General features: G+C 44.8%; 6 protein-coding genes across 9 annotated transcripts in view; 4 read left to right on the top strand and 2 right to left on the bottom strand.

The window, feature by feature from the left end:
• Positions 1-7,634, top strand: part of LOC105561317 (tubulointerstitial nephritis antigen-like) — a 26,462-nt gene extending 18,828 nt beyond the window's left edge. For 2 of the 4 annotated variants that reach the window (XM_012011189.1, XM_012011188.1), the window contains exons 2-8: positions 2,648-2,946; positions 3,964-4,033; positions 4,119-4,317; positions 5,124-5,419; positions 5,588-5,787; positions 6,667-6,821; positions 7,027-7,634. In XM_012011189.1, coding sequence (XP_011866579.1) covers positions 2,649-2,946; positions 3,964-4,033; positions 4,119-4,317; positions 5,124-5,419; positions 5,588-5,787; positions 6,667-6,821; positions 7,027-7,146 — 1,338 coding nt within the window. In that variant the 5' untranslated portion in view covers position 2,648 and the 3' untranslated portion in view covers positions 7,147-7,634. Of the gene's footprint in view, positions 1-1,310; positions 1,367-2,446; positions 2,558-2,647; positions 2,947-3,963; positions 4,034-4,118; positions 4,318-5,123; positions 5,420-5,587; positions 5,788-6,666; positions 6,822-7,026 lie in introns of those variants that run through there. The other 2 variants (XM_012011187.1, XM_012011190.1) reach the window with 2 other exon arrangements.
• On the bottom strand, positions 7,436-11,190 carry LOC105561316. The gene is made up of 4 exons (XM_012011186.1): positions 10,517-11,190; positions 9,096-9,277; positions 8,503-8,874; positions 7,436-8,344 (listed from the first exon to the last, which is right to left on the bottom strand). The coding sequence occupies exons 1-4, from the start codon at positions 10,845-10,847 to the stop codon at positions 8,111-8,113; spliced, it is 1,119 nt and encodes a 372-aa protein (XP_011866576.1). The 5' UTR covers positions 10,848-11,190; the 3' UTR covers positions 7,436-8,110.
• A 4,224-nt stretch (positions 11,191-15,414) lies between these two features.
• Positions 15,415-17,794, top strand: LOC105561319 (60S ribosomal protein L15). The gene is made up of 5 exons (XM_012011191.1): positions 15,415-15,513; positions 15,859-16,039; positions 16,559-16,695; positions 17,019-17,129; positions 17,478-17,794. Exons 2-5 carry the CDS (start codon positions 15,868-15,870, stop codon positions 17,670-17,672), a joined length of 615 nt encoding a protein of 204 aa, XP_011866581.1. The 5' UTR covers positions 15,415-15,513; positions 15,859-15,867; the 3' UTR covers positions 17,673-17,794.
• A 106-nt stretch (positions 17,795-17,900) lies between these two features.
• On the bottom strand, positions 17,901-20,263 carry LOC105561320 (actin-related protein 2/3 complex subunit 3). Its single transcript, XM_012011192.1, has 4 exons — positions 20,118-20,263; positions 18,487-18,663; positions 18,216-18,411; positions 17,901-18,119 (listed from the first exon to the last, which is right to left on the bottom strand). Exons 1-4 carry the CDS (start codon positions 20,121-20,123, stop codon positions 17,965-17,967), a joined length of 534 nt encoding a protein of 177 aa, XP_011866582.1. The 5' UTR covers positions 20,124-20,263; the 3' UTR covers positions 17,901-17,964.
• Positions 20,264-20,481: 218 nt separating this feature from the next.
• Positions 20,482-24,515, top strand: LOC105561321 (zinc finger protein 709-like). Its single transcript, XM_012011194.1, has 3 exons — positions 20,482-20,694; positions 20,763-20,930; positions 21,273-24,515. The coding sequence occupies exons 1-3, from the start codon at positions 20,536-20,538 to the stop codon at positions 23,559-23,561; spliced, it is 2,616 nt and encodes an 871-aa protein (XP_011866584.1). The 5' UTR covers positions 20,482-20,535; the 3' UTR covers positions 23,562-24,515.
• Positions 24,516-26,366: 1,851 nt separating this feature from the next.
• LOC105561322 (glutathione S-transferase-like) overlaps positions 26,367-27,399 on the top strand; it is a 4,294-nt gene continuing 3,261 nt past the window's right edge. Inside the window, exon 1 of the mRNA XM_012011195.1 lies at positions 26,367-26,536. The gene's annotated coding sequence lies outside the window, so the exon portion shown is untranslated. The remainder of the gene's footprint in view (positions 26,537-27,399) is intronic.

Below are 27,399 nucleotides of genomic sequence, written 5' to 3' on the forward strand. Positions count from 1 at the left end.
AGAATGGACGGAGTGTGGGTTACAAATTACATGTTACATCGTACAATGATCGTGAGAAGCATTCAAAGTTCTAAACAAAATAGCAGAGGAAAGTCCTCTGTTATAAGATGGGTTTCTAATATGAGATAGCAGGTTTTCAATACCGTAATTCAATCACAAATATATTGTCGCAACGATTACACAAACTAAGAATAAATTTCTCATTAAGCAGATTTCGTTTCAAATTCATGGCAATAAATTCATGGCGAAATCATCAGATGCCTATTCATTTAACACAAATCATCCAATCTCATAATAGGAGACTTTCTTCTAATAAAGTAGAGAGGGAGAGAGAGAGAGAGAGAGAGAGAGAGAGAGAGAGAACTAGTCGGCGATGGAGCCTCGGGTTGTTCGTCAGCAGCAAGCTCGCTTAATTTGGACTTCGTAGTTTTTAATTAACATTCCTCTCTCGCCCGAGCATTGTTCTTATTGTGACCTTCGTAGGGTGCGACGCTGATGTCACGGTCAGCTGCCGGCCGCAAACGCACCGTTGCACCCATAAGCCCGTATCAGACTACGGATTGAGATTGGGATTAGATTGAAATGTGACCAATCACAGTAACGTTTACTAATCTCAAGCTTAGTAATTTTTACTCTAATTGGGCAAATTTCAATCTAATCTCAATCTCAATCCGTAGTCTGATACGGGTTTTAGACATAGTAATACTAGACCGAGCATGTTCTCTTTTAAATAATGAAGGTTGGGTAGAAAAGTATAGAAAGTAAGTGCCGTCAACCTTTCTCTTTCTATTCTTCTCGTTAGAAAGAGAAAGGTGGACGGCACCTATTTTCCATTCTTTTCTTTCCTAAGGTCTGGGGGTCTCATGCTCGGTCTAGTATTACTATGTCTATGGTTGCACCCGTATTCTTTTATTCAACTCGCGGGCTCTTAACTCGAGTTTTACGATCTTCCGTTTGCCCTCGCCTTTACGCCAATTAATATTCTTCGTTCTCCCCGTCGGGGTGAAGCGGCGGGATCGAGAATCGCGCGGTATAATTTTTCTCGCTCTTTTTTATTTTTACTTGTCGTTCGCGGGTGAATCGCCCATTTGTCGCGTCGATGACGGCGCGAAGGCGACTCGACGACACTTTGTGGTAATCTCAGGGGGGGAGAGACACGGGTCAAACGAACGACCTACTTATTCGCACGTTCGTCCCCGCGCGGGGACGGATTATTTGCATTAATTGCCCGTTCCTCAATGAACGCGCTCGTCTCTCCGCGGAGAGTCCGCGAACGGGGACACTCGAGAGATCCTTCGTCTGCACGCGCACAGTAGCAGCTGTCGATGCAGTTCTCGGAAGCATGTAGAACGAGGAACGCATCGGAGTACGCATCGTTGAGTAGAATAATTTTGCGCTTCACGTATTATAATAATATTTTACGAATTATGTAAATTCGCGAGCGCGTCCCGCGATTCCTCGCCCGGTCTCTAATCGATCCACTTCGAATTTGTAGAACCGATTCACCCTAACGCGGCTGTCCAAGTCAGAAGCAATTAAAGTTTATTCACGAACGCGCGGAAACTCGGTTTATTTCTCTTCAAGCAAACGCTTTTTCCTAGAAGAAGAGAAAACTTAATTTCGCGTACGTCCGCACGTGCATTCGGATTCCAACGAGGTGCAGTATACTTTATTTTTAATTAAGTACGATCGGCTGGAAAATCGGTATCGTTACGTAAGCGCGTGCCGGCTGCCGCGCGGGCTCAGGAAGCTGAAATCACGGGGCTTCGTTCCAGTCTGGTGAATTTCATCAATATTATAATGCGGCCGATTCGGGTGACACTCGTTTCAAAGTTACGTGATCCGTAATAGACGACCCATGGACCGATCGTGCAGCCAGCAGATGCTCGTCGCCGCCGCGAAAACCGGTTCAATCGCTGTCGCCGAATGAATCGTTTCGATCTAATTGTAAATTGTTAAGCGTCTTAATACGGTTTTATCGACGAGCGATTAACGCTGTATCTTTTTCTATCTAGTTATCTAAGAAGAGAAAGAGAATCAATGAAACCTTCGGTCAGCAGTTAACCGACGTTTGTGAACTTGGCCCTTAAACAAACAAAGACGCAAGTCTCATAAAATTTCTTGACTATATTGAATATCCAAACTAAACTTCCATATTTTCGTAACTACTCGATCGACTTCTGCGCGCGCTGTAAAGTAAAAGGAGCAAAAGTCGAGGAGACAGATCGAACAGCTTGTTCGGCGAGATGTTACGCGGGGAGACGTTGCACAAGTCTAGAAAGACTTCCATCATCCTCTCTAGAATGTCTCCTGACGAGTCGCGCGGCATTTAAGCGGCCAACACCTTGAAGTCGTTCCAAAGCAGACGGGATGACGCGTCTCGCCGCCGGCCCCAACATTGCTAACTCCTGGCAGCGTTTATTGTTGTCAATTGCCAGTTGTTACCGAACCCTTCGTATTGCGCGAGCGAGCACACCTGGTTACGCGACGTCGGTGTCGCTCGAAGTTAACGAAAAGACCGACGAGTTTCGTGAGGTTCGATTAAACTTAGATAAGGGTACGTCGTGAAATTTAAGTACATAGAGTAGACGAGAGCGCAAGGAGATTTCTACGAAATCCGGCATTCATTATGAAGTGGCCCTTTCAGGATGTGGACCGCACACTGCCAAAATTTAGTGTTCATCGCCCTTGTGTTCTTACCCTCCGTCGCGCGAGGCATCCCGGATCTCTCTGGACTGCCGCCGGGGCCGTACTGCGCCTCGAGGTATCCTGGAGGAAGATGCTGCCCGGGACGACAGGATGAATGCAGCGCGCCGATCCTCAAGACGCTGTGCTACTGCGACGACTTTTGCGACCGGACCCGCGAGGAGGACTGCTGTCCGGATTACTGGTACCATTGCAGGGGGATGCAGAACGTCACGTCGCCGCGTCCCGAGGAGATAAGGAGTGCGTATAATTCAAATATAGAGGGGAAGTCCCTTGTTGTGAGGCAGGCTCCTAATATAAGATAGCGGGTTTTCAATCTCCCATCTCACAAATCTTTTTCGCAACGGTTGCACGCATGATCTAGCAATGAATTGAACAGATTTCACTCAAAGGATAATAGATTCGTGGTGGAACCAACAGATGACGACTATCAACGTAACAGCCCAGATACCCTTACTCAGTGTTAACACTGAAAACCAGAGTGTTTTTTCCGTAAGGGTTGCCAGTATGCTCAAGCAATGTATGGAAATAAAATGGCAGCAACTGACGCCAGCAACTTCGCCAGGAATATGAATTCAGTGTTTGAGTGATTTAAGTACAGCTAGCATAACGTTAGCATATTGTCGTAGTTAAGCGCACAAATGTTTCATTTCCGACATCAAATTCTAGCAAACAACAGCACAATAAATGACATAGATGCACAGCGAGATGCTAACATTTTTGTTAGCAATATGAAAGCAACTTGTGCTCACACTGGTTATCTGCGAGAAACCCCAGTCTTACATTTAGAGTCTGTCTCATTAGCGGACTCTTGTCCAAGATAATTAGACACGTAATGCATCCACGTATTTATGTAATTATTTATAGCGCATTCGTATAATGAAATTTGTACGATGAAATTTACCTTCCTTACGAAGAAAGTAACAGCAAATCCGGTTGCTTGCACTAGTGCGCGCTGAGTGCTAAGGCTTGTTTACAGTCAATTCTTATATTTAAAGATCGTATCGACCTCTTGAAATATTTAGCCAGTAAAATGATCTGTATATACTCTTAATTGAACGTGTATCTAAGACAAAGTTAAATGTAAAAATTGACTATAAATAGGCCTTAGTGTGCACTCAGTGCGCACTGGTGCAAGCAATCGAATTCGCTGTAAGTCTCGACCGCGCACTCGGAATTATTCATTCGAAAACGTGACCGTTTATACTTTTATTATTGATACGACGAGCTGTTCTCCAAACCTCGTTGTCGTTCCAGGAATGTCGTGCCTCTTCCAGGGAAGGGAGTACCACCACGGGCAAACGTTGAAAGTTAATTGTAACGCATGGTAATATCTCACTTCTACCATTCAATGTAACAACGAGCGAGAGAGAAGGACACAGCGAGTCTCGCAAGTTCAATTCGTGTTGCAGCAAGTGCTCCTCGCTTGGTAAGCGCGCCGAAGTGCTCTGCGAGGAGAATCGGTGCTTGATCGAGCCGGAATTGATGGAGGAGGTCAACCAGCAAGAGTTCACTCTGGGCTGGCAAGCGGGCAATTATTCCGAATTCTGGGGGAGGACTCTTCGGGACGGCGTGGAACTTCGCTTGGGTACTCTCAATCCCTCGCAATCCGTGAGTACTCGAGGATCGTCGCCGCGAGATCGTGGCTCAAAGGATCGAAGGTTTCATGTGAATTATCGCGAAATATAATCGCAGGATATTTCCCAATAAATTGTCTTCGCACCTTCGCCACGGGCCGAAATACGTTGTTTAAGATGTAAATTATTCAGGAACAGACAAATTAAAAAAGTAAAAAAGGCCGTCGGAAAGTTTTCGCGCGGCTAAACTTTCTCGTTTATACCCCGACGGATTTGAAGCGAGGCAACCTTGTTCCTAACACGCCTGCCTGTGTATAGATCGCCCCGTAAGATTAGGTCAGTCGCTTGCGCGATCAAAGCTAAAGTTCCACCAAAGTAATCCTTTGTACTTTGCTGCGGGGCTTCTATGAGTGAGAGTGCGCCCGGTGTTGCTTGCAGGCAACGCCGGAATCCCTTAATTCTCCGAAATATGTACCTGAAATTCAGCGCCCGAGGACGTGAATATCTTTTCCTTGATCGTAAATAAGATAGAGGAAAGTCTTCTATTATGAGATAGATTCTTAATATGAGTTTCCGCTAAATTAACAGACCTTATCTGTTGGTTGCATCATAAATTTATTATCCACGAAAAATTTGTTTCGTGGAAAGTTCATTGTTAGATTGTGCAATCGTTGCGAAAAAAAATTTGCGATTGAATTTCGATGTTGAAAACCTGCTATCTCATATTAGAAGCCTAATGGGGGACTTTCCTCTACAATACTTTACATATACGGTAAATGGAACGCACTCAAAGAGGCCCCAGGGTCACCTCGTCCGGGGTTACCGTTTTCTTTTGCGTAGGTGTACAAAATGAACCCGGTGCGACGCATCTACGATCCGGACGCGCTGCCACGGGAGTTCGACTCCAGGACGCGCTGGCCGCGCGATATATCCGGCGTCCATGATCAAGGATGGTGCGGCGCGTCCTGGGCCATGTCCACGGCCGACGTCGCGTCCGACAGATTCTCGATTATGAGCAAAGGCGCCGAGGACGTGGATCTGAGCGCCCAGCATCTGCTCTCTTGCAACAACAGGGGACAACAGGGCTGCAGAGGCGGTTATCTCGACCGCGCCTGGCTCTTCATGCGAAAATTCGGGTACATTTCTACAGTCCGAGATTCTCTCTCTCTCCTCAAAAGCGTTCAATAATATCCTGCGTTTTTCTTATTATGTCCAAAAACATGCCTTGTACTGTACTCTGTGATGCGCGAGGATGAATTTCCGTTTAGCGCGTGACTTTAACGTTATTAATTCTCCCGTCGTAGACTGGTGGACGAGGAGTGTTATCCTTGGACCGGTAAGAATGATCAATGCAAACTACGTAAGAGAAGCAACCTGAAGGCCGCCGGTTGTCGAAACCCACCGAGTCCGCTGAGAACAGAATTGTACAAGGTCGGCCCGGCCTACCGCCTGGGCAACGAGACTGACATTATGCAGGAGATCCTCACCTCTGGACCCGTGCAAGGTAGCCGCCAGAACTCAGACGATCGCGTCAATCGTAGTAGCAAAATGCGTATTTACTGACATTTAGAATCGTTACGTCCCGCGGGAGATGGCGTAATGTTGTGCGACATTAAGGGCCCACACGTAATGTACCACGTAATATTACATTTTCAATGTAATATTACATTTCCAATGTAATATTACAATAATGTAATATTACAATAAAATATATCGGAAATATTACTGTAATATATTACTGATATATCACAGTAATATTAAAATGTCCGCCCAATGAAATATTACCGAGATAATCGTAGCAATATTACTGTGATAATCACAATAATATTATTGTGATGTATCACGTAATATTACTGTAATATTGCAAGGAATTAGATTAGGGTAAACCCGGGTATGATGGCCCTACGGAAAAGATGGCCACAGGCTGTATAATCTCTCCAATAATTGTTTAATTGTGCGTTTTTGCAGTCATTCTCGAAGATGATTGTCGTCATATTACAAATTACCTTTATAATATTTTATTTATACTTGAATGCGACATACATTGCAAAGTGCCAAATAGCAACGTGACATTAAATGACGTCTTCATGTCATCTTAATGACGTAACAAAACGTAATGGGACGTAATTGAAAAGTCATTTGACATCATCTTGCGCTACTTTGGATCTGATATATTGCAGCAATATTACTGTCATAACACATATGTAATATTTCTATGTAATATATCATTAATATTAATGTATGTTGCAATGTATTATATAAATGTATTATATCGGTAATATTACTGTAATATTACATTGCAATATTATAATATTACTGATATATTACGTAATATTATGTGCTATGTGGAGGGACACGTGAAGTAACGTCCGTCTTTTCGTAGCCACCATGAGAGTCTACCAGGACTTCTTCATCTACAAGAGCGGGATATACAGGCATTCTCGAAGCGTGGAATTGCACGATTCCGGTTATCACTCGGTGCGAATAATCGGTTGGGGCGAGGAGAAGTCTTATCGCGGCCCACCACACAAATATTGGGTAAATTATCGCACTGCTACACGATAACGTTCGTAACGGTTAAGGAGAAGAGAAAGTCGAGAAGATTACGGCGACTATTATTTTTTTATACATGATCGTTGAATGGCACCGTAAAGATGTCCCGGCTTTTGGGCGCGTTGCGAACGTCGCGGATTGTCTCGATTTGAAGTTACGAGTGATTCAAGTAATTTACTCTCTTCTTCAGCTGGTCGTGAACTCCTGGGGCCACAACTGGGGAGAGAACGGGCTCTTTAAGATCCAAAGGGGAACGAACGAGTGCGAGATCGAGTCGTATGTGCTGGCGGTATGGGCGAAGACAGTATAAAAAAAAGAAAAGAACGGACGAGAGAAAAGGAAAATACCAAAGTACTAGAATACCCGATTGTCATAACCACTGTTGGTGCATTTATTGAATCTCCGTCGTCGGTCCGTCGTCGTGCGCAATGATGCGATTGCCTCGGGGACGATGAACGATACATCGATGTTCGAAAGTATATGTGATCCAGTGCCTCCGTACATGCCTTATTACACGTAGGATCGGGAGGGTGGCAGGGAGAAACGGGAGGGGGACAGAAGAGCCGTTTATAAATATTTAAATAATCGAAAGGGAGGTGTCGTCGTTGTTTTATCATTATTCGTAGCCAACAATAATCGTTTTACATAGTAACTGCTCGTCGTCGTGCGTATCGATGATCGATACGTCGCGCAAAAATCACGTCTCTCTCACGTAATATCATCCATGTGTCGTGGCGACTTGGACGTGTACAAAGTACTAAGTGCCAAGCGCTTGAAATAAATTTTGTAAGTACGTCACAGTCTCTTTTTATTTCGTTAAACGGCATGACATTCCTACACGTGCCATGGAGATAAAAATTTCGTGAATTTCGCTTCGACGTTACATTGCGTTTCTCTTTTTCGAAGCGATCCAGCACTCATTGTGTTTTGTTCCGTACTCTATAATTTGTATTTTAAAATTAAAAGACACTTACGCTTGCTATGTGTGAAGGATGTACTCACGCTGCTTTCATAAATGGTAAATGGCAGTGAGATGGTGTTCACGATGTGGTACCATTAATTATGTGTTATCGAGCTTTTTGTTCATCAAAATACTTGTGCAAAACGGACATGATAATTTCCTTCGATCCTTTCACATCGAGATCTTCCTGCGACTGACTAAAATTTATATCAAACACATACGGCATATGATACACGGTATTAGGCACTCGAGGAATGATTGTGCACGTTGCATCACTAATGAGAAGGAACTCTCTCCCACGACGGCTTCGCCGTTAGACTACGACGCTCCGCCGGTTGCTCTTGCAATGGGGACTGTACACCTCTAATTTGTCCCGCGGTGTGTTCATCGCGGAATAATCGATGGGGAACGGTATGGTATTACCGCGAATCATGCAAGAGTCCGTCATGCCCAGGAAATGCTCCCCCGGACCGAACGGGCCGCGGCCGAACAGGAAATTGGCGAACACTAATTGATACTGCGCCCAGCCAAGGGGATGGTCTCCATTCTAGAATCAATTTTTTCCTATCGTTATTAATAAAAACCCATACACAGCACATCTTAAAGATGTCTTTTAGACATGCGCGCTGTTTGGGTAAATTTCGAAGTGGTGAGTAATTTTAATCGGCAATTGCTCACGAGAGCTATTTTATTATCTTAACTAACCGAAGTCATAGACTTGTACGCGATATCCAGGCACTTGTTTATCCTGTCGGTGTCCAGACCAACCACGGATCCGTAAAAGGCCGCGAGCTCCTTCTTGCTGATCATCCCGCTCCCGGAGCTGTTTATGGCGAGGAAAAACACTCTGGGCATGACTTTGATCCAGAATGGCATATCGTTGTAACTGGCGCCGTCCGGCGGTGCGACGATCTGCGCCCACCACGCTAACCAATCGTCGAGACTGATCCTCTTATCCGGGTCCACGGACCCCTTTTTATCCTGGGAGAGGATCAATCCGGCGAATCCATTCTCGATCTCCAAAAGCCTCAGATACTCCGGACCGTTCCACGACCAGTCCGCGAATCTTCTCAAACGCTTTTCCGAAAAAAGAGTGTTATTTCCGTATCGTCTCGATGTTTCTCGACTTTGTTACGTAACATATTGATTTTAATCCACAAATAGAATGTGTTATTTTAGCATAGACTTTCCTGCCTCTTTTCACAGAAATATAGAAAAGAAAATAAAAAAAAACTGAGCTCTTTCGTAATTAAATTTAATTGAGATAAAAAGTTGAATTTTTAGAAAGCGGAGTCTACCTCGGAGAGTAGTGCAAAATCCTTCCTGTTGACGTAACCGTCTCTGTCGTGGTCTAAGAGGTACGTAAAAAAGTGAGAGAATTTATCACGCTGAATGGAAGCTAAGGCTTCCGAGCCACCGCTTTTGCTGAAGTCAATGGCGGATAAACTTTCGTCGCTCGGAAAGCGGCTCACCCAGGTCGCTATAAATCACGACAATTAATTACACGTTTAATTTTAATTTGGTTCATCATTAATATTCTCATTGTCACGGGAATAACCGAAACTGATTAATTTAATGCCGGTATGTTATAAGTAAATTTTAACCAGACAGTAAATAATAACTTTAATTATTTACTAAATATATTATTATAACGAAATAATTCGACATTATTAAATAAATTAATATTACTCGTATAATCAACTAATAAGAATATTCTTCGATGTCGCCAGCAGTAATTAACAACGTCAATGTTATCTTGACCATATCTGGCATTTTTAATAATACAGAAAATTGATTGCGAAAAATATTATCTCAGCCTGGGTTTGACCACTGAGGCATGTATTTATGCCTCAGTGGTCGAATTGGTGAGACGTCCGTCTAGAGTGTAGGGAGGTCCAGGTTCAAACCCCGGCTGAGGTAATATATGCGAAATATTTCGCAATCAATTTTCTGTATTATTAAAAATGCCAGATATGGTCAAAATAATCTTCTCACGCAAGAGTCGATGTCGAATCATCTCTCACAGGGTATTCCACCACTGATTAGATCGTCGGAAAGAATAAATCTCTTTTGACCCCCTAAGTACCAATTGCGATCTAAACATTCTTTATTCGATTCGACATCGTTTCGACGAATCATCTCGCACAGGGTATTCCACTGCCGATTAGATCGTCGGAAAGAATAAATCTCTTTTGACCCCCCCTAAGTACCAATTGCGGCCTAAACATTTTTTATTAGGACCCGAGTCATAACCCTACCGGAAATAATTTTACAAAATTCTACAAAAAATCAAATATACTGCTAGAATTGAAACGTTTTTGTTAATTTTTGCAATATTCTACAAGTAAGCAGATGTTTTAATTCTTTAAGATTTTGTTGTTTCTCAAAATTTTGAAACTAGTACAGTTTTGTACTTATTTTTAGAAAACTGTACATTTTCATAAAATACTGCTTGCAATATATTTGCAATACTACCTGCAAATAATTTCTTGATTTGAGAACGTTGTAATTTGCGGTACAATTTCGTAGATATTTTTACAAAAAAAAGAAATGTTTCAACGAAGATATAAAAATTTCTACAAATTTCTATTTTAAGTCAATTTTTTGCAGTTATTTCTAGAAATTTTTCCGTTAGGGAAGCGCTTATAAAAGAGAAAAAATGCGCCCTCGAGGAGGTTTTAGTTAGTCACAAGAAACTTGCTCGAGAGAGATTACTCACTCCAGACGTGCACGCTCCAGCTGGGCTGCTCCAGCTCGGGGGCGACAACGGGCGCGACGGCGATCTCGTCGACGTTGCTGCTGGTCGTTCTCCATCTCTTGAGAAGGTCCTTGGTCCGGTCTCGCGTACGATCGCACGCCTGCCGCCAATTGGTGATGAATTTGCGCGGTACCTTGAGTTGAGCGTTGTTCTCGTCCAGGCTGATTTCCTGGCTGCCGAGGGAGCTGCGCTGACTCTTGTCTTGTTGCTCGCTGCCGCCGCCGCCGCTCGACGTGCCGTCGTTCTCCGGATAATACATCGGGTCCTTTATGCTACCCGAGCGGCTTTCCATGATGAACTACTTAGCCGGCGTCACGCCGAGCTGACGTTACGTATATTTCAAAGTGGGGACCTCTCTCTCTCCTGAAAATAATCAATTCCACCGACTGGAGAGGTCACCGGGTCGCTCGATATTGCGACCGCGCCGTTTCGTCGCCGCGGAATCCGCGGGGGTGCAACCAGGTGCTACGGCAAACGTGTAGACGCGTAGACGTCTTTTCTTGGGCAACGACACGCGTGATTTCCTTTTCCTCTTTCTGTGCGATTCTTTTCCTTTCAGAATTGAGATTTTAACGTGCTCTCACATGCACTCTCTTGCTTTATCTTGAATTGCAGAAGGGATACAATTTGTTATTGCTACCCTTGTGGAAAAAATTTCTATAAATAACTACAAAAATTGACTTGAAATAGAAATTTGTAGAAATTTTTATATCTTCGTTGAAACATTATTTTTTTAATTAATTTTTTGTAAAAATATCTACAAAATAGTACCACAAATTACAATGTTCTCAAATCAAGAAATTATTGCAAGTTGTATTTCATGTTGTACAATTTTCTAAAAATTAGTACAAAACTTTACTAGTTTTAAAAATTTGTGAAACAACAAAATCTTAAAGAATTAAAACATCTGGTTACTTGTAGAATATTACAAAAATTAACAAAAGTGTTCCAATCCTATCATTTTTATGTTGATTTTTATAACACTTTTCAAATTTACGTAGAATTTTTTAGATCCCGGCAGGATATTTTATTTTTTTTTGTAAAATTTTGTAGAATTATTTCCGGCAGGGTAGGAAGAGAGGTTACTCCCTAGTAGCACAATACATTGGCTACACATTGGTCCATTGTTGGTTATATTAAAAATTGATCGATATTGTCCAACGTAAAGCCAATATTGGTCATGAAATAAATGTAAATATTGCACAACAATAATTATATAATATTAGATTTATATTACTCGGTTTTACGCGATGCTCGGACGCGATCCGCCCTCTGTGGACATTGAAAACGTGAACATGAACTACGCAACCAATGTCCTACGTTTGGACTAAGCGGATAACGCGGATGTGCAGGTTTTGGTTGTGTTCCGTCCTATGTGTATAAAATGTCGATAAACAGATACTATAATATAATATAATATAATTAATATTGATCGACCAACGAATTATTAATTATAAAAAGTCGCCGTCTTAGCCCAGCCTCCTTCCCCAATCAGAACTGACTCGTCGATCGATGTCGAAACGATGAAAACAGTGAATCGATTCGTTATTTTCAATAATAATCCACCGATTAGATTTCAGAGAGTGTTAGGCCTGGTTTATCATTTTCTGGTTAACTGTTAATATCGAAGTTACTCGACTCTCTATGCTTTTCTATATCATTATCTAACAATAAGAAGAGACAGAGAGAATCGATTAAACTGTGGAACAGTTTATTAGAAACTGAAAAATCGGGCCTAAATAGTGCAATGGGTATCTTTGGTTGTCCCGTCTTTAGAGTATGTACTCTCTAAAATCAATCAATGGATTATCACTGAAAACTGTGAATATTCACTGATTCAGTGATAATGCACCGATTGATTTTTAGAGAGTAATTCTTCGGGGTACTTAAGCCCCTTCACCGCTGCAAGGTAGTACCCGAGGAGGGGATTATCGACAAAAAACCGTGCAATTCATAAACTAATGATCCGAGGTAAGCTATTCTTATTTCGTTAGAAGCGCTGAAATCTTAGCTTTCCAACGAGACCAAGCTCATCTTGCTACGATTTTTCTGTGCGGAGTCATAGACAATTATATTGACTCGTGATCTCGATCTCGGGACAAAATCAATTTTATTTTCAAAATTAATCGATTATATTTCATAAACTAATAATCCGAGATAAGCGATTCCTATCTCGTTAGAAGCGCTGAAATCTTAGCTTTCCAACGAGAGCAGGATCATCTTCCTACGATTTTTCTGTGCGAAGATATTGACGATTATATCGACTCGCCATCTCTTAATCCTGATTTAGAAGCAGCAGACGGCGCGTATACGCGGCGTCTCGCGCGGCATTTCGCGCGACGATGTTTACTACCGAACAGCTGTGCCTCGTATGTTTTTATGCCAGTTTTTGGGGACGTAGTACGCTCGCGTAAACTCGCGCGGCCTTCAGACATGAATGGTGCGCGCGCGCCCGATTTTTAAAACGCTATAACTCGGCGAAAAATCCACGTAGCGATACGAACCAAAAACCAATCTTTTTCGTTTCGCATGCCGCAGCTGTCTATGTTGAGTATGTATGCTCTTATCGTAAAATTTACATACGACAATGCAATAAAAAGTAATATAAATTATCATGTTTCAGCGTTCTCGATAAAATATTTAGAATCTTACGTCATATTATTTCACTTTACATGTCAATATATGTTGATAAAAAAATGGATAGTTCACAGTGATGTGCTCGACGAATACATCAAGAGATCATTCGCCCTATTCGCATAATTTCTACGATGTGGTTCAATGATTCTCAACATTAAAACTTCTCACTCACCGACTTGATGCGCAGCAGCGGAGTTGACTACGTTGATTCTGTTGCTCCGCCAATGTCTGATGCTTTTTCTATGCCTGCTCCTCCGCTCAGGTTGTCCTCTCCTCCCATGAGACTCCATCAACACTTGCGAACGCGTAAGAAAAGTACACTTTTTCGCGCGATACTATACACTTTCGTTAATAAAGCCCATTTGAACATATTCAGTTCGTTACGTTCGCCTCCACTTCGAGTCGACGAGTAAGTTGAAACACACGGGCTCTCTGAAGTGTGGCGACAGAAACGGACATTTAACGAACACTTGTTCAAATGGGCTTTGAAAAGTCTTTAGTTCGATTGTTTAATAAACGGCACTCCCGAACGCGACGCGACACGACGAACCGCCGCGCACTGTTGCGATTTATTTAAATAGGCGACTTTTCCACTTCAAATTACGCATGACACTCGTCTCGACCGCAGAAATCACCGCAGAAATCAACGATAAGGTTGCGAATCACGACAATTAATTAAACGTGACTGATAAATGTTAGTAGAACACGGTCGCGTTGCGAGGAGCCACGCACAGATACGCGGAACAACCTCTTCGCTCGACTGTGTCACGCCGAATGATTAGACACAATGAAAAAAAACTGTTTTCGACCGAGGTGTTTACGACGCTACGTCATTTTTCGGAACCAGTGCTCGGCGTTCGACGCCCGAATTCCAACAATTTTCGCGATTAATTAATTTCAATAATCGACAAAATTTTAAAGCACGACGTGAGAGACATTCAACCGAGTTTGATCGTGAAAAAAGGTATTATCGCTCGTGGATGTATCGAAATTAACTAATAATTTGTATATGTAATTCCCTTATCGTATTTCTACTTCAAATTATGCGTGATATTCGTCTCGACAAATCACCGTAAAAATCAACGATAAGCCTACGGTTCGTAGGAAACGATCGCGTTGCGTAGATGGTCGAGATTTTCGCCTATTTTTCAGGATTGTGCTGTGAAATTCAAAATTACATTAACATAAATTATCTGCATGATATTTACATCAACTTTTCGCATGTAGACAATGTAAATTTTATAAATTAAATGTCAGAATGCATAGCACAGACATGCACCAAGTGGAAATTTTATCGGCAGAGTAAAAAAATGCGTAATAAAATAGTTACAAAAGTAAAAATGGGCGTAAGGGCGCGCAAAACAGTCTCCCGAAACGGTATCAAGTAAAACGTCGGCCGCACTCAGGCTTCTCTCTGGTGGAGACCGTGAATAGAAAGAAGCGATGTCAAAGAGGCTCCGGTTTTTGTGATTGCCGAAAGAGATACGTCCTCTAACAGCTTTGAAACGTGGACGTTGAATTACGTGGCCAATGTCCACGTTTGGGCAAGCGGCTAACGCAGATGTGCACAATTTTGGTCTGTTCTGTGTTATGTGCACGAAATGTCGATAAGAGAAGAACTGTTGATTTTTTGTTATGCGAGCGAGCGAAAAGGCGTAAGAGCGAACGAGATAGAAATAAGAGCGAACAAGATAGCATTAGGAGCGAACGAGATGCCAACAAGAGCGAGCAAGACAGTAATAGAAGCAAGTGAGATGAGAACAATACATGCAAGTCGCAAGGAAGACTCGACTTGCTCGACCGATCCTCGAGCCTTTCTTCGCGTTAAAATAATTTGTTAAAATTAATAAACTTTTATAAAAAAATAATAAGTGATTATTTATTTTGTATTCTTTTCAATCTTTAAAAATTTAATTTACCAATGTAGATAATGTTCTTTCACATTTACTATATACCCAGTGAGAAATGATTCGTCGATCGACGTCGAAACGACGTCGAATCGACATCGACACCGTCGAACTGACGTCGATTCGACGGCGATCGACGAATCATTTCTCACTGGGATATACGCTTTTGAAAACCGCGCTTAATACGATCTCATTGTTCTCAAAATGGCGGTTTCCGGTTTATCTGCCACGCTCTCCCTTGACCCTCTTTAGCCAATCACGATAAACGTGTCCGTGGCAGTTCTCAGCATAAACTTAAGTCTATGGTTCTCAGCAGGCTTCTCTCTGCCGCGAAGGACGCGCCATCTTGTAGAGCGGCCATCATGCGAAAGCCGGAATAGCCGGATTCCTTCCTTCTGTTCCAACTCGCGTGGGGTGAGTGCTGTGTCTTCGGAATCGCGTTTTATCACGGACATCCTAGATTTCACGAGCGCCGGGACGCTGGCAGATTGTTCGTCGGGCTGTTCAATTCGAGGTCCCCTCGTATTTTCGTAAATCTTTCCGTCGTCTCGTTATATTCGCCGCGACGGAAACTCTAACCTCGAGAAGCGCCCGACGCACTCGTGCTCTCCATGTTTCTCTCCCTCGCGTGGCATCCCCGACTGCAATAACGGATTCGAACGCCTTTCGTGGGAGAAAGAAACAATCGCCCTTACGAAACTTTCCTAACGTAGGGATCCAGTAATGCGTTTTAACCATCTGTTCTATACTCGTGTTTAGGGACTCGCGATGGGCGCGTACAAGTATATGCAGGAGCTGTATCGCAAGAAGCAGAGCGATGTGCTCCGCTTCTTGCTGCGCGTCAGATGCTGGCAGTACCGCCAGTTGACCAAGATGCACCGTGCGCCTAGGCCGTCCAGACCAGACAAGGCCCGTCGTTTGGGCTACAAGGCCAAGCAAGGTAAGATGCTGACCGATAAAAGTACGCGCTCGCGTACAAATATTCGATTTTATGGTTCGAAGATATTTAAGAGCTCAGGTTTGATAAATAACGTCTGTATACAACGTTCGCTTCTCAGGCGCGTACAGTGGAAACGCACATGTGCCTATTCTGGCTACTCGTGGCGATCCTCGAGACATCGTGTTTCTCCTTTTTCTTAGATTTCAATGTCTCTTGTACACGCTTTACTTTTCGTGGAACGAACACGACTCCACGACTGTGGACAGGTTTTACTTGAACCGATGAGCAATTCTTCAATGTAATTACTGGTAGTTGTACTAAGCTACGGCACCTAGCGTCGAAACGCGTGGGAATTTCTATACGAACGTTAAATGATGATTTTGGACTTGCACCACTCTGACAGTTTTCTGACGAGAGCTATACCTACTACGTCTGCTGATGTATTCGACGAGTTAACCTCGCGCGACGAGCGCACGATATATGAAGAGAGAGTAAACGCCACGTCTTATTTCTGTGCAGGCTTTGTTGTCTTCAGAATCCGCGTACGCCGCGGTGGACGCAAGCGTCCGGTCCCTAAGGGCGCGACCTACGGCAAGCCCAAGAGCCACGGTGTCAACCAGTTGAAACCGACTAGGAAGCTGCAGTCAGTCGCCGAGGTAAGATGCTCCGAGCGCGCGCGGTCGAGTCGCGTAAAGAGAAATCGCGGAAATCTCGTGTGATGAATTGTACCATGCACCACTCTTACGTTGAAATGGGGAGACAGTTGTACCTTCTGATCGCAGACATGCAAGAATTGGATCTTCATTAATATTAATTAACGCACGAACAGGCTCTTTAGTCTTTTTACAAAGTAAAAATGATGAAGCTTTTCTAATGAACAACGTTGATTCTATTTCTTCCTTGGATGTCTGAAGCCGCCGTTGTGAAAATTACCTCCCCTCCTTACCAGAACCCTTTACTAATAATTGTCTCTTTGCAGGAGCGCGTCGGCCGTCGTTGCGGTGGACTGCGAGTGCTCAACAGTTACTGGGTAGCCCAGGACTCTTCGTACAAATACTATGAAGTGATTCTGGTCGACCCTGCCCACAAGGTTAATATCCAGAACCAGTTTATAGCTCTTGGCAATAGCTGCGCTCGGCGTTACGCGTCTGAGGCGTCGGAATGCTCTTCCTCTCTCGCTCGCACGAACGCAAGGGAGCCCTCCGGCGCCTCAGATTTGCAATGCCGAACGCAGCTATTCCTGAAAAGTAAAACTACGGTTTCGCCATTATTATACATGAATTTATATACCTTTTCGTATTTGATATGATGATATTTATAAATCACCAATGATTCCCATGATTCATTTTTCTTCCTTGGATGTCTGAGAAAAATTTCAAGAATCATTTCTCGCGGAGACCCGTTCGTCGCGCGTCTCTAACATCTGCTTTTGTTCCAGGCAATCCGCAACGATCCTAAAGTAAATTGGATATGCAACGCGGTGCAAAAGCACCGTGAGCTCCGTGGCAAGACCTCCGCCGGCAGAAGCTCTCGCGGTTTAGGTAAAGGACATCGCTATTCGCAAACGATCGGTGGCTCGCGCAGCGCGGCCTGGAAGAGACGAAACACGCTTTCTCTCCGTAGGAAGCGATAATTATTTTGTTTGTAACCTCCGCGACGCAAGATACATCATTTTATTGCTGCGCGTTACGTTGTATCAATATCGTGGCGTATCCTGTATAAAAAATAAATATCTCTTTCCTAAAGCTCGGAAAACTTTGTTTATCGTCTCCCCTTTCGTGCCACGTGTCATCTCCCGAAAACCTTTCTCCGAGGCATTTGTAATCTAACGCATGCAGATGCACGACGAGGGGCGGATAAGTTTTTTTTTTAACCGATTTATTTTCAATCTTGCACACCTTCGAAACAACGTAGAGGAAAATAACTCATTGACCGGGTCCAGACAGTGACTTGTCCATGAATTTCTTTTTGGCAAAACAGAGCCACCATTTGCTCGGCTTTCCATCCTCGCCGTATACTTTTTCAACAATCCTAACTGCCGTTTCCTGCCTGATTTGATGAAGGTACTGTCTCATAAGATCTAAAATCGAAGGAAACATTGTACCGTCCGGTAGACGCACGCGTGACTTATTGCTTACTGCTATTCGTTAATTTCCAAGCTGCGCTCGGTGCTTACCAGCTTCCGCGGGGCTGCTCGGTTTGGCATACACAGAGTTGAGGGGGAAACCGGGATCGCCGGGGATATCGAATTTGGAGATTGCTAGGGAAAACATCTCGTTCATGGCTTGCGGCTGGGTCGCGCACTTTTGCAGCTTCTTCAGGCATTCGGTAATAAATAGAGTGATGTAGATTAAAACCCTGTCGGCCTCGCTCTGCAACGAAAGCACAACCCGACGCATAGAGTCGCATCGTCTCGCGGTAGAATCGTGCCCTTACAAGTGTACCACCTTAATCTCGTACGTTCTGAAGAACACGTTGGCTTTGAAGAAATACAACGCCTCGTCGATGATGTCCTGCTCCTTGTTGTTGAAGGGAGGCGCGGGACCCCTGAATGTGGTCTTGATTGGCAGCAACGCCATGTTCCCGATGGTGCCATGGCTCTTGGTGAAGCTCGAATGATACGCCTGAAACATTTAAACGGCATCAGCGAGAGATAAAGCGAGACAGATAAATTAACAAGAGAAAGGGAGATATTATGTATTAAGTATGGCAGAAGAATTAGGTCAAGCCGCTGCTGCAAATGTTCCCAGGTGTTTCTCTTCTTCTATCTTTTCTGAAAGAAAGGAGAAGAATACATTGAAGCATTTGAAGCGACAGCTTGACCGCAGCCTCAGACGAAGGATTTTGAAGCTAGGTTTACTCGCAAATGTGTGAATGAAAGAGGAAGGACGAGCGTGTACCAAGTCTCCGAGTTGTAACAAAGTTCCACTCCTTGGCTGCGCAGCAGTGAAGCGAATAAGATTATAAACGCACGAGGCTCAGACGTGTTAAACACAAGTTCGAAGGAACAAGAGGGCAAGAGGTGCTGTCTAATTAAATTCATAACAATTATTTAAACACCAACGCTCTCTCCATGACTCGTAGCCCCCCTTGTTCCCTCGAATTAGCGTTTACTAAAATTAACCATGGGGTGCGGGCGACACTGCGTAACGCAGTGAATCGCATTATCGTTTGCCATTATTAAACGAGGACGAAGCGATTCTGCGTGCTGCACTGTGTCGATCTGCATAAGGCTGAGGCCCGGTCTACAATGAGTCGTTAGTCGTTAGTCAGAAGTCGCAACTATATGTTGATCCTTTTCCTTTCTGGGTGGAAGAAAAAGGACCGACATACAGTTCCGACTTCTGACTAACGACTAACAACTCATTGTAGACCGGGCCTGATGGCAGAGTACAATCCGTAAACGCTTAAGACTGTCTCAGTCGTAGACGTAGAGCGAGGCGGAGAGAAACGCAAGTCGTACACAATAGCCTTTCACGACTTACGTTTCTCTCCGCCTCGCTCTACGTCTACGACTGAGACAGTCTTAAGCGTTTACGGATTGTTCTCTGCCATTAGCCTATGGCTGATGGCAGACAACTATCCGTAAGCGCTTAAGACTGACGTAGCCATAGACTTAAGGTAAGGCAGAGAAAAACATAAGCCGTAAGGAACACGTGTTCCACGGCTTACGCTTTTCTCTGCCTTACCTTAAGTCTACGGCTACGTCAGTCTTAAGCGCTTACGGATAGCTGTCTGCCATCAGCCTGTATCTCGCTGGAAAGCGGTCCGTATCAGCAAGAGACCCTCGAGGTACCGCGAGCGAGCTGGATGACTAATCCGGTCGGCCGTAAACTCTACGAGACACGCTCGCCCCGTACTACCGCTCCGTCGACGGGTCGCTCGTCGTCCAGGAGACGTAATTCGCACGCGAGACAGTTGGACCTAACGAACCGCGACGGGAGCAGGACGGCAGAAACCCAGGCCGCAGGGAGAGACGTGACGTGACGCACGACACTTTGGTTATGTCAAACCGGGTGACGCCCCGGGTCGCCGCGTTTACTCGGGCGGGCGTCGCCAGCGGGGCGCGAAAACTTACGGGCATGACGACGGCGGATTGTAACGGCGTGGTAAAAACTGTCGGGATGGACGGGCGCGTCGGCTACAGCATGCCTCGAGACGTCGGGACCGTCGCGTCGAGCCGAGCTGGAAACCGCGCGCACCACACGGCGGACGACGGCCTAGTTCGAGCGTGCGACGGCAGGCGGGGCTGAGGAGGCTCCGCCGCGTCCAGGGACGCACTGGGGGAGAGAGAAGTGGAGTCCAGCGTGTTTGTGTGTACGATACTGGTGGGCGGTCAGCGTTGCGGAGTTCCCGACGATGACGTCGCGCCGCGGCTCGCCGAGCTCGTGAAGAAGCGTCGTAGAACGTTGGGCGCGCTCGCGTTTCCCCGGAAACGACGACGGATAGGAGAGAGAAAGAGAGAGAGAGAGAGAGAGAGAGCGCGCACGCTTCCCATGCAGATCGACAGCGGAATGTTGCCGCGGCTGAACCCGGACACCAGCCTCGTCTGCCGCGTCTGCCTGGCCGAGGACCACAGCAACCAGTGCATCTTCCGCGGCAACTGGGAGGCCTCCGGGCTCTCGGGGAAGCTGCGGCTCTGCTGCGGCGTGGAGGTTTGTCTTTCACCGGCTACCTCCTACCTGTTTTACGTCGCGACTCGATCTTCTCTTCTCTCTTCCAGGTCCTGGAGGACGACGGCCTGCCCACTAGCATTTGTCTTGAGTGCGTGGTCAAGGTCAACGTCGCCTACGAGCTGAGGAGACAATGCCAGAAAACGGACGTGGAGCTCAGGAAGCTGTACGGGAAAGCCTCGAGGACGAGCGTCGCCGGCGGCTGCGCTCGCACAAAAGTAACTTTTCCTCCGTGCGAGTGGAGCCTTGTGTCCACGATCCACAAACTGTCTAGATTCTAGCCCCGAGAAATGTGTAGCCAGTTAACTCACAGCTTTTCCGTAAAAAGTGCAAGTTGATTGACTATACATTTCTCAGAACTTGGACACGAGGCTCAAGGGGATGCTGGATACCGTAGTGTAACTAGTAGGTCCGCTCCCTGCCGGTCCCTCTGATCTTTGCAGTTCCGAGTGACAATACAGGACGTTTAAATTATCGACAGTTTCGAAGTTCACTCCAGGATCCCCTTAAGAGAATTTCAGTGGCGTTCAGGCGGTCAAGCTCCGTTTTCGTTTTTGCAGGATCAGTGTTGTCAGACCGAGCAGCCGCTTGTCTTGGACGCGATCGATACGGAGGTTGCAGAGTTAAATGCGGACAGTGAAGTTAATGTAGAGAAGAATACCGTGCAATCGGATGACACGGGACAAATGGCAGATACTTTGGAACAAATGAAGCAGGATGTTCTAGTAGACAGTGAGACAGATTTAGACTGCGGTAGTAGGTATAAGCAAGTGGAACATGACAAAGTAGCTAAGAAGGATCTCTATAGAACGAGGAGACTAGCTATGTTCAAGAGGGTCACGTCCATAGAGAATTTGAGGAATCACAAGGAGAGGCAGAGGCGATACATCAAAAAGAGCGTGGGGGCGAAGCGCGACAGCAGCGACAGCGAGTATCAGACGAAGGCGAGAGGCGATGGGACTAACCGAACGTCCGAGCTGGAGTTACGGTATAAGTGTCAGAAATGTGATAGATTTTATTCCAGTAAGAAGTCTTTAGATAGACACACGTCGACCCATAACGATAAAGAGTTCAAATGCGATAGCTGTGATAAGCAATTCTTCTGTCTGGACAAATTACATAAGCACGTTAATCTGCACAGAGCGAAGGAGAAGCCGAAGCCGGTGTTGTGCAAGATCTGCAACAAGAGCTTCAGGAAGATCGATACAATGGTCAGGCACCTCAACACCCACAAGAAGGCGTATCCCAAGGATGTTTTTTCTATATTGAAGGAGATACGGGACAAGAGGAAATTGGAGAACAATCCGGAGTCCTTCGAGACGCCGCTCACGATGGACGCGGACGAGGAACCGGCGCGCGACCTACAGTCGCGCGGCGAGAACGACGGCGCGACGAGGGAGTTGAGGAGACGCCACAACGCGAAGGCGGAGCAGAAGGACTCGGATTTGATGAACAGCGACTCGAACGACGACAAAACCAAGTCGGCATTCGCCGACACGAACTTCCACTGCAAACACTGCAGCAAGAGTTACCGCAGCGAGAGGTCGCTTCAACGTCACCTGCTGGCGCACGACGAGAGGAGGTACGTCTGCAACGTCTGCAACATGAAGTTCTTCCGACAGGACAGGTTCAAGAGCCACATGGACCGGTTCGGTCACGACGAGAGCAAGGTGTGCTCGGAGCCGCAGAAGCCTCCCGACGACAAGTCGGCGATCAAGTTGATAAACACCTGGATAAGAGAGGAGCTAGACTCCGATAACGAGGGCAAGGGCTTCCCGTGCGGAGTCTGCGGCAAGTCGTACGACACGAACAAGTCCCTGCTGAAGCATCAGATGAACACGCACGGCAGGCGGGACGAGTGCTGCGCGAGCTGCGGCGCCGTGTGCACTTGCACGTGCAGGGATACTCAGGAGAGGAGCGGCGAAAAATCCAAGCCGTACACCTGCGAGGAGTGCAACAAGTCGTTCGAGAAGGAGATTAAACTGCACAAGCATCTGCGAATTCACGAGCGCGCCAAGGAGCAGCAGGATGCCAACTTCAAGCGTTTCCTCTGCCACATATGCAGCAAAACGTTTCGGCAGAACACCGGCCTCATGTTCCACATGAGAACGCACACCGGTTACAAGCCGCACGTGTGCAAGTATTGCGGCCGCGGCTTCACGTCCAATTCGAACTGCATCAATCACGAGAGGACCCACACGGGCGACCGGCCGTTCGTCTGTCAGTACTGTAGCGCTGCGTTCGCCAAGTCGTGCACTCTCAAGGCCCACATCACCACGCACACCGGCGAAGCGAATTATCACTGCAAAACCTGTGGCAAGTCGTTCCGCCGGTTGAAGTACTTGAAGGAGCACAGATTTACGCACACGGGCGAGAAACCGTATGCGTGCAAGATCTGCGGCACAGCCTACAGCCATTCCGGCAGTCTGTTCGTTCACGAAAAGAAGTGCAAGGCGCAGTACAATAATTATCAGCCGGGGGTTGGGCAAAACGCACAGCAGCAGCAGCAACAGCAGCAGCAACAGCAGCAGCAGCAGCAGCAGCAGCAGGTTTCCTACAATCAGTCTCCTCAGACCACCGGCGGCATTTCCGTGGCGTCCACTTCCTCGGTTGTCTCTCCCATCGTCACTACGCTGCCTCAGGCTCACCTAAATGTCATCAACAGCACGTTGAATGTGCAAGCGAACAAGGGCTACATGGATAATGTTCAGCGAATGAACGTGCATACGGCGGCCAACGCGACGACCACGGTCGTCTCGCCGGGTCTGCATCCAAATGTCGACATCTCCGAGATGAGCTCCGCCGTCAGGAGCGGATTCTCCCTCATCGGGCAGATGTTCAACACTTAGGAGAGCGCGCGTGCGAGACGCGAATCAAGACTACTGTGATAAATATACCCCTTTTATAACGATACTTGTCAGGATATATTTTACACCTCGAGTATATATGCTTTCTCTTTCAATAATCATTAAAATACGTATATGTTTTGTATCGAGCATCACAATATGTGGGGAAGATGGGTATAGAATGTATATTTGTATCGTGCGATTATTACAAGTTTTTATTATACAGAATTTTTATACGGTAGACTTCTTATTGACTTGTAGAGCTGTTATATGAAGGGATTTTATAACAGGCAATGTTACATTCTAATTATCAGATTGTTATATCTGTATATATGATTATGTAATCGTTAAGGCGGGTCCAGGAGCTCGATTCCTGAATTCATTTGAAAGAGAAACGTACGTGAAAATTCTGCTCTTACAGAAAAGTTGCAAGTTGATTGGCCATACGCATAGTGTTCAGCCAATTGACTTGCAACTTTTCTGTAAGGGCAGAATTTTTTACATACGTTTCTCTTTCGAATGAATTCGAGAATCGAACCCCAGACATGTGTCGCATCACTGTATCGCATCATGATGAGCCTAGTGTGGACGGTGCGCCGTATCCGTGTCTCCTATCGTATCTACGTATTAAGATGATACGCAAATACGATACAAAATAAAGATACGGATACGAGCTGAAAACAGGACCTTGCTGTATCATCATAATCAGCGTATTCGTATCATGATAAAGGCGATCGTGATACACGGCGATACGACACATGTCTGGACTGGTCTGGACCCACCTTTATAGACACGATTCGTCCAATGAATCAAGCAAAGTCACCAGTCACGAATTCTTACGAACTTTCGTTCAGCGTCGAAGATGACTTTCACAAATTTCATACACAGACATATTCAGCAAGTCTGAATATCTAATTCGTGTAGACTACATGATTCAATAAATGAATTTTGCACCCATACTGTTCATTCTTTTCTCATGTTACGTTAAGTGAAACCCTCGCATCGTTGCTTTAACTCCCTGTCTGACTCTACGTTACTTACGCCCGTTTCTACCACTGCGGATTAACTTTAATCTCGGCTTAAATTACCTCTCATATTTTTCCAAGTTTTAAAACAGTGAGCTAAACCGAGATTCGTCAACCCTGGTGAAAATTTTTCTTGGAATTTTTAATGTTTTATAATTTTTATGTAAATTTCAGAATTTTTAAGATGTTTCCCATACAGCGCACCAAAAGATTGCAGAAATATGCACCTTTCACTGCAACATTATAACATTGTATGGAGGTTGCGAAATGTTTCAGCAACGTTGTTGCAAGCACGAGGCAACATTGAAATGTCCTCCCTCAGACATATTACAATGTAACATTGCAGTAATGGCACGGTGCAATGTATTTGTAATATTGATTTCATTGTGCGTTATTTATATAAATATACAAGATACTTAAGATTTTTATTGTAGACACTGTATGTAACTTTTCGAACAACCTAATAAATAAAATTTGAGAATATAAAGACACCCAAGAGGTATGTGTGTGTGTGTGTAAGAAAAAATTAAAACATTTTTTTTTATCGCTCTTGGATGTTATTAAATATTCTCAAACTTTATTTATTATAATCTGAAGTACCCTACCGATACCGCCCTTACAGAAAAAACACTCAAGTTTTTTAGTGTTAACACTCGATTGTCCGAATTTACTCTCAAATTTGGACGTAAACACCCAGATTTAAATATTTATACCCAAATTTGAGAGTAAATTCGGACAATCGAGTGTTAACACTCAAGTTTTGAGTGTTAATACGTAGAATAACATCCAAGAGCGATAAGAAAAAAATGTTGCAATTTTTCCGTAAGGGCGGTAATATCGGAAATCACGAGACTATTAAGTGGCGTTGCTGTACATGCTATTAGTCTGCGAATTGGAATATATGAGAAATAATATAAATTTGAAAAATCTAAACATTATTATAATACGTCACAAGTATACTTTGCAAACTTTATAATATTTTTACAAGGTTACTGAAACATTGTCGGCGAAATATTACAATTGAATGTCTCTGAAGCGTCTGTGCAATATTACATTGCAATTTACAATGTTGCAGTGTTTCTGAAAGCTTTGGTATGGGTCTCAACAATTTTATAATTTTACACAAAGCTTTTCGGACTTTTTATACAAATTGGAACACTTCGGAAGTACCGAGAAAGTTTATGGGCGCCTTCCAGCAACGTGTTACACAGGCGACACTGTAACAGTGAATCATTTTATCTTTGTTGTTTATCATTATTAAACAATTAAGGATAAAATAATTCTCTGTGTTACACCGTGTCAATCTGTGTCTCTTGCTGAAAAGTACCCTGTATCTTTTCTAAAATTTTTCATATGTGTCAATTCTGAAATATTCTAAAATTTCAAACATTCATATGTCAGAATATTCACATAAGTGAAAAAGTCTAATAAAAGAAGTGGGCCTTCTCAGTATTTCTGAAAAGTATCGATTCGTATAAAAATTCTGAGAAAAATGTTCACCGGGGGATGTGCTGTCAAAAAACCGATAGAAATTCCCATTCTCACGGGATATCGTTCCTGCATGCGTAACACAAATCCGTGTATGTACGTAAAGCCGAGTTTCGGGCGATGCAAAGATTGATTTGTACGAGCCAATTCGTTCGCGCCTCTCGCATCTCTCGGCTCGGCTCGGCTCGCTTCGCTTTCCGAAGCCGCGCGAATTCCGCTTCGGCGAGCTTCGGCATCGGGTTAAACACGTTACGAACGTGGCTGAATCTCGCGTGGGGGGGGGGGGGGGGTAGGATTCCATGTCGCCCACGGTCGCCGGTATTCACCTATTTCAACTGCGCTGAAGGCTTGAGAGGAGACCACAGACTTCTGTGGAGGAGACTGCCGGGTGGAGATTCATTGTAGAAGCTGGTGACTGTAATATTGCGCTGAACGTCTTTCAGTCCGCGTGGAATTCTCCAAGTTGTAAGTAGGACTCGCCTATTCTCGTCCCTACAGACTTAAACTGAACTGGACTGAATCAGGATTAACTTGAGATCGTAGATATTGAGATATTACGTCGAATATCTCGCGCGAGGGCGTTTCACGGTCGCCGCCGGTCGCCGCCCGGCTAAAATTAGCGGCCGGCAAATTGATAACCGTTGTGGAAGCTGGTTAATTAGTCGTTCTATCAACGTGATGAGGCAATAACGATAAGACTGATTCGGGGGAGGATTCGGTATGATCGCCGTGCCGGGGAGTATCGCGTTAAAGTTGCGTGTATATGTAAACAAGTGCCAACGGAAAACGATAAAGACGGGAGACGCCTCAATAATGGCGTCTTTCATCGATATCGTAAGCGTTGGGCCCGGTCTACAATGAGTTGTTAGTCAGAAGTCGGAACTATATGTCGGTCCTTTTTCTTCCACCCAGAAAGGAAAAGGATCAACATATAGTTGCGACTTCTGACTAACGACTAACGACTCATTGTAGACCAGGCCTAAGGCCCGGTCTACAATGAGTCGTTAGTCAGAAGTTGGAACTATAGGTTGATCCTTTTCCTTTCTGGGTGGAAGAAAAAGGATCGACATATAGTTCTGATTTTCGACTAACGACTAACAACCCATTGTAGACCGAGCCTTAAGCCTGTATCAGACTATGGATTGAGATTAGATTGAAAATTGGCCAATGAGAGTAAAGCCCGTATCAGACTACGGATTGAGATTGGGATTAGATTGAAATTTGACTAATCAGAGTAAAAGTTACTGAACTTAAGATTAGTAAACTTTACTGTGATTGGTCAAATTTCAATCTAATCCCAATCCCAATCCGTAGTCTGATACGGGCTT

This window comes from Vollenhovia emeryi, unplaced genomic scaffold (genome assembly GCF_000949405.1).
Source record: "Vollenhovia emeryi isolate VEMERY1.0 unplaced genomic scaffold, V.emery_V1.0 DF939209.1, whole genome shotgun sequence".
Lineage (NCBI taxonomy): Eukaryota > Metazoa > Arthropoda > Insecta > Hymenoptera > Formicidae > Vollenhovia > Vollenhovia emeryi.